Source organism: Toxotes jaculatrix, chromosome 20, assembly GCF_017976425.1.
Source record: "Toxotes jaculatrix isolate fToxJac2 chromosome 20, fToxJac2.pri, whole genome shotgun sequence".
Classification (NCBI taxonomy): Eukaryota; Metazoa; Chordata; class Actinopteri; family Toxotidae; genus Toxotes; species Toxotes jaculatrix.
This window is the reverse complement of record NC_054413.1, coordinates 17840305-17846308: the sequence shown is the minus strand read 5'-3', so window position 1 is coordinate 17846308 and position 6004 is coordinate 17840305. Positions and strand designations below refer to the sequence as shown.

General features: G+C 40.7%; 1 protein-coding gene across 5 annotated transcripts in view; it reads right to left on the bottom strand.

The window, feature by feature from the left end:
* Positions 1 to 3152: 3152 nt before the first annotated feature.
* Positions 3153 to 6004, bottom strand: part of slc12a7b (solute carrier family 12 member 7b) — a 51608-nt gene continuing 48756 nt past the window's right edge. For all 5 annotated transcript variants that reach the window (XM_041065927.1, XM_041065925.1, XM_041065929.1 and 2 more), the window contains one exon: positions 3153 to 5933. In XM_041065927.1, the coding sequence (XP_040921861.1) occupies positions 5842 to 5933 (92 nt within the window). In that variant the 3' untranslated portion in view covers positions 3153 to 5841. The remainder of the gene's footprint in view (positions 5934 to 6004) is intronic.

Sequence of the window (6004 nt, the reverse complement as noted above, 5' to 3'; positions counted from 1 at the left end):
CCGTGACAGGAAGCGCTACCGGCACGGGAATTTCAAGATAAGAGCGTCACCGACAGGCACGCGTTTCTACTGCAAGAGTTGAATTTAAATGAACTTTACCACCATTATCTCTCCAGTGTTTTATTTATAGAGTCTTATAGAATTTAGCAAGTAAAAAAAAATATATAGGTAATATCAGTAGGCAGTAGGTTGCACAATATACTGCATTTAATATATTCTACATTTAATTAAATAAAAAAATGAACATATGCAGTTTTATAGATACAGTACAAGTGGTAGTACTACTAGAGGTAGTAGAAGTACAACAAATTATCACATTAAAGGGAAACCTTTGACAACTTCCGGTCTTTTCTTCTCTCTCTCTCTGTCACTTGACGCGGTTCTCACCGCTCTCTCCTCCCCATTTTAACCCTTCAGCTCCTGGACTGAATTAAGCAGTTTGGCCCACTGCTACTGTGCTTCTGTGATGGAGCTGTTCCTTATGGTGGAGTTATTCTAAAAACAAATAAATTAAAAAAACAAACAAACAAACAAGTCAACCAACCTAAGCTCATGTTGCTCCTGGTGCAAGTCTGCCAGCTGTCCTTATTTCAAACTTAAGATAAACAGGAAATAAGGACCACCCTATTTATCTTTATTTTCATCTTAATTATTTTTGAAGGTGCTATTTATTAAAAAAAAAAAAAAAATGCATTGTCCACAGTCCACAGTGAACCAAACCCCCAACCGTGCAGCGAACTGCAGCCTTTACTCTCCACAGAACCACAGAGCCATGTAACACAGCCTGACAAGATGCAACAAGACAGAAAGTGTCGATGGGAGAGGCGTCAGGGGTTGAGCTTCTTCATCCTGCAGCAGGGATCAGAGGCCTTTGAAGTGAAGGCAGGATTTGAATTTCATCATGGCTGAGTCCACTGAGCTGCGCTCCTCCAAACATCATCTTCTTCTGGGTTTAACACACTCCGATCTATGTATCTGAAAAACACGCTGGCCACGCTGAGACTTTCTCAACCGTCCTCGGACGGATTGACATGAAATTTTGCTCAAGCATTTGTGGTCACCAGAGAATGATTTCTACAGAATCTGGTGATTCCCTGACTTTTCCTCTTGCGCTACCAGGAGGTCAAAGTTTTCACTTACTCAGTGAAATATTTCATTTATTTCATAAGGACAACTCGAGACTTTTAGTCTTGTGATATTTTCAAAATGTTTTGCCATCTTTAAGTTGTGTTGATGTCACTGTCTTGGTTGTGAGTTGTGAGATGCTACAAACACAAAAAAGACATGTCTTGTGCAACAGTCCTTTGCTTTGTATCTTCTCATTTTTTGAGTTAAAAAAAAAAAAGCCACACAGTTTGAACACAGCTGTCAGGTCATGTTGTCAACATCACGTCTTTCCTATCGATTTGGTCAACAATGTACAGGGCAAACAGAAGAGACAGATGGTGCAGAGAATGTGGTGCAAAGCAACCGCAGGCTGTAAAAGGTCAAAGGTCATTCAAGACCAGAGCTCAGGGGTGTTCTTGTCAAAGGATTTTGGACCAAATTGAATATAAACTAAATAAAAAGTGCTGTTTCCGACTGAAATCAAAGAAACCAGCACCAGAGGCTTTTTTTTTTTTTGAACACTAGATTATTTGGCAACAGGATTCATGTTCAGGGTGTTGCTGCAACAAGCCAAACATAATTTCCTCCTGAAGTTACAGCAACAGAAGTTTGGGGGAAACTTTTAGCTTTTAAAAAAAGTCAATACTTTTCTCTGCACCATGCATAATGAATGTATATTGAAGGATAGCAACGTCTCCAATGGTCTGTGGTCTCCAACAGCTGCTCTAGGATGAGCGACAAATGTTGAACGGCAAATTCTGTAAACATCGGGTTCAGGTACGCTCTCCCTCTTTTCCTCTGTCATGGTCAAGCTCTAATGGAATCAGATGTTGGTGTGGTTTGTGTGTGACAGGCACCATGTGACCAGTCAGGGTGTCCAGTTAGATGTAGCACGGGAGGTGCAGGAGGGGGGCTGACACCTCACCTGATAACCAGACAACAGAAGGAGCGATGATGTGGGTGGAGTACTAGCAGAGGCCAGTAATCATGTCACGGTGTTATCATGCTTTTTGGAACTTTATCTGTGGAAATCATATGATAGAAGAATGTGGACATGCCTGATTTGGCTCAGAGATCCTCGCTATATCAATGGCTTCCATCAAACTGCAGCACAAAGGTGATTTCACAGGAAGACAAGGCTGCCCTCTAGTGGCTGAATCTTGTCCCTTCAACCAGTCTGTACACTGACCTCTGTTCCAACCTTTTTTTTTAGAGACATTAAAGGGTACAGCTGCGGTATTTCACAAGAAAACTCAAAGATTACAGAAAAGTAAGTAATTCAAAGATCAGCGCTGGATCAGTCGGCCAAAAATAAACACGATCACTGACCCGGAATACTGCCTCCTACTCCCCAGGTTTACTCAGGGAAGGGCAGTTAATTTGCATAGCAACTTAAACTCAAATTTGTTTAAGCAGATGCTGCATGTTATTAGATGAGCTCCTGAAAGCAGACTTTAACACAGGGGACTTAAAACAGGGGCCTCAAGATTATGTAAAACCTCTCAGGGCTTCCCCTGAGGGGTCTGGGGCCCTGGGGTTGTTGCCCTCCCTGCAACAGCCTGGTTGGTACAAGCCCTGGTCTGAGCAGTTTAGTTTAGGCCCCTTTTTTTATGTACAGAAGGCTAATGTTTTATGGAATTTATAATAAAATCAACCTGCTTTTTTTTTTTTTTTTTAATCACAAGGCTTCAACTAGTGTCTTATTCTCCCAAGTCAACAGGCGACAGTCAGGACACCGACATGTGTTGGTTTATTTCAGCACTTTTAATAATTACTCAGAGGCACAAATACAATTTACAGGGCTACTTTCCTCTATATGTGCGCCCACGAGTGACTTCCTGTTCCAGCCTGTGAGGCCTGCCAGATGAGGCGGACAACAGCAGAAACACACACAGCTTCACCTCACAATGGTATTCGCACAAACATACACACACACACACACACATACACTAATCTGCTGGTCCTCTCTCAAAGCAGAGGCTTTATTTAGCCTTTTTTTTTTTTTTTTTTTGGATCCATATATAAGATCAGTTCTGAAAGAGAGATGTGATTGAACAAGGTTTTATTTCTTCAGCCGAGCCTCAGTGACAACTTGAGGTAGATAACGTTCTCCAGTCACCTCAAACATTAGAACTGTGAAACACACACACTGCTGACTATTTACCTCCAGAATAACATTTGTCTTTTTTCAATTTAGCATCTTCTGTTTAAGGTTTTATGTCGTTTATGTTTCCTTTATGTACAACTACTGCTATTCAGCTGAGTACTCAAATTTAAAACAAAACAGAAACTCTTTTATAATTTATCTTCACAACTTTCAAACTTATTAAAACTAGACACCTTTAGGTTTATTTATGCAGAATTATGTTTTTTTTTTTGGGTGGCTAATTAGAAAATGGAACAAAGGAACTGAAGTAGTTGGAAATTTATATAGTGAGTGATAATTATTGAAACCATTCGGGTTTTTTTTTACCCTGGATGCTTCACTCATGTTTCCTAATACTTTCAGTCCAGGGTGCCACGGTATCATGAGGGGTCTTCAGTCCCGTGTGTTGTGCGTGTTGTGTTTCTGGTGGGTTGGAACAAAACACAAAAAACCTGACAACTGCTGCCATCGTCGCACATATACCTCCTCTCTCTGCCTCTTTCCATACCAAAAAAAAATCACACCAAAAATTAACACTTAAAGTAACAGAAGATCAGTTATAATGTAACAAACACTACAGAGACCATGACTATATAGTTACACAGGCATACATCGACAACTGAACAAAACACAGATATTGCATAACTGAAAATCAGAAGTTCACATTTCCCCACAAAGAACTGAACAGGAAAATATGACCTTCTGCTTTACAAAATACTGCACAGCTAATTCTGAAAAGAAACTGTGGAGGTGGAAATGTGAAAGGGGTTGAATCTGTCTTTCTTTCTTTCCTCTGACCAAAAGATTCTTTTTGCAGCATGTAGCCCAGGTTGGAAGGTTTGAAATGCCCTGGAAATCCCACTATTTGTTTTTAAAGAACTATGGCAAAAAAGATGAACCCTGAAAAAAAAAAAGAAAAAAAAGAATGTGCTCTTATTTTCAGGGTTAAATATTGTAGATGTGAAAAGCAGAGGCTACAGTATGTCCGTGATCGAAGAAGCATTGTACTAATACTTCCACAGTTTCTTTTGAACTCATTTTGGCACTTTTTCTCCTACACATACTCACAACAATTCCTCTGCTCAGTCTGGGACTCAAAGCCTAAAGATTTTTGCTTGGTAACATACCACAAAAACCTAGAAATATTTTTTTTTCCTTGGATGTAGAGGTGCATCAACCGTTAGAAAAATCACTGTAAGCTATAGAACCAGGCGAGAGTACACAATGATTGAAGTGCTGAAAGACTGGTAGTGCAAAGTCAACAGTGCTGTAGCAACGACACCAGATGTTTCGTTTGGGAGGAAACCACGTAAAAAACAAATTGAATGACACTAATTCACATGTAAAGTTTGTGCTTTTTACATTTTAAAAAGTATTTAGCCAATCTACCAATTTACTGAGCTACTGTATGCTGTCAAACAGCCCTTCAATTTAAAAAAAAATCTCTATGGTCATTCCCAACTGAGCACTACTTCAGACACCATAAATATATATATATATAGATATGTGCATTTAATATGTTTTACTATAAAGCTCACAAAGATTCCTGGAATATTAACTATGGCTATTTTCCTCATTAAAACAACAGAATTCTTTGAGGGAGGGATTTGACCAATGATCAAGTATCAGTACCTGATGTTGTGTAAAAGGCTCCCACCCACCTCACAGAAGATGAGCCAACATCTGGGTTACGTTCAACATCTTTCAGGCTGGTCCTTCGCTAAATCACCGACAAGGCAAACGACCACAGAGCGACAACACTACAGCTTCGGGGGAAAGACACGCCCTCCCGCGCTGTGAGACATTAAAGGGTCTGCAACCTAACCAGGACATTTTTTTAGCAGCTTCTAAACAGACTGGGTGTCCCTTCTGTAGATCAGACTGAAAGAGAGATTCTGAGAGGCTATTCTAGATGAAAACATTTAAGTGCAAATGTTGTTGTATGTGTTGTTATGAGTGAGCCTTCTGCAGCAGAGTGTTAAAGGATGGTTCTCTGCCTTTCTGAGTATATTTAGGTATTTGTGACCGGGTTCAAATCCACTTTACAACTTGTCAACTTTTTCCTCAAACGGTTCAACAAACGTCTCTGCACCTCCCAGAGTCAAGTACACCAGACAACATGAAAGACTACGAGGTTCATATCAACAACACTTCTTCTTTGCTTATCTTTACACAGTGAGCGCCAGTAACTCGACAACATCAACACAAGAGGGAAAGGATATGAAAATGTAACAGAACAGAACAGTTTTCAGAGTTAAATGAAAAATATAAAGTGTCTCTATGCTCTATCTTCCATGTGCAGGGGTTCTGTGGCCCGGCGTGGACTCACGCTGTGCTCGCTCTCTCAGCCAGTCAAGCTGATTCAAACGCTCGCTGTTTCCTTCGTCCTCAGGTCCTTCAGACCAATCCGTCAATCACAAGTGGTCCCGCCTTCCAACAAACCCCCGCGCTTCATAAAAACCCAATTTGGATTCTTCCCCCCAAAGAATGCCCGGTGACCGGTATCCATGGCAACAGCCCACGTGTGCAGTGAGGGGGCGTAAAAGTTATTTATTTATTTTTAATTATTATTATTATTATTTTTTTTTTTAAGAGTAGATGGTGATGACTTCACGGCCTCCGCCTCGCACCAGAAGGACACGGTTCAGACCCTCGAGGAGAACCTCCAGGAACTCCATGTCTGGGACGACAGCAGTCAAGGTTTTATCTCACACACAGAGACACAGAGAGCATTACAGCACCACGTACCAG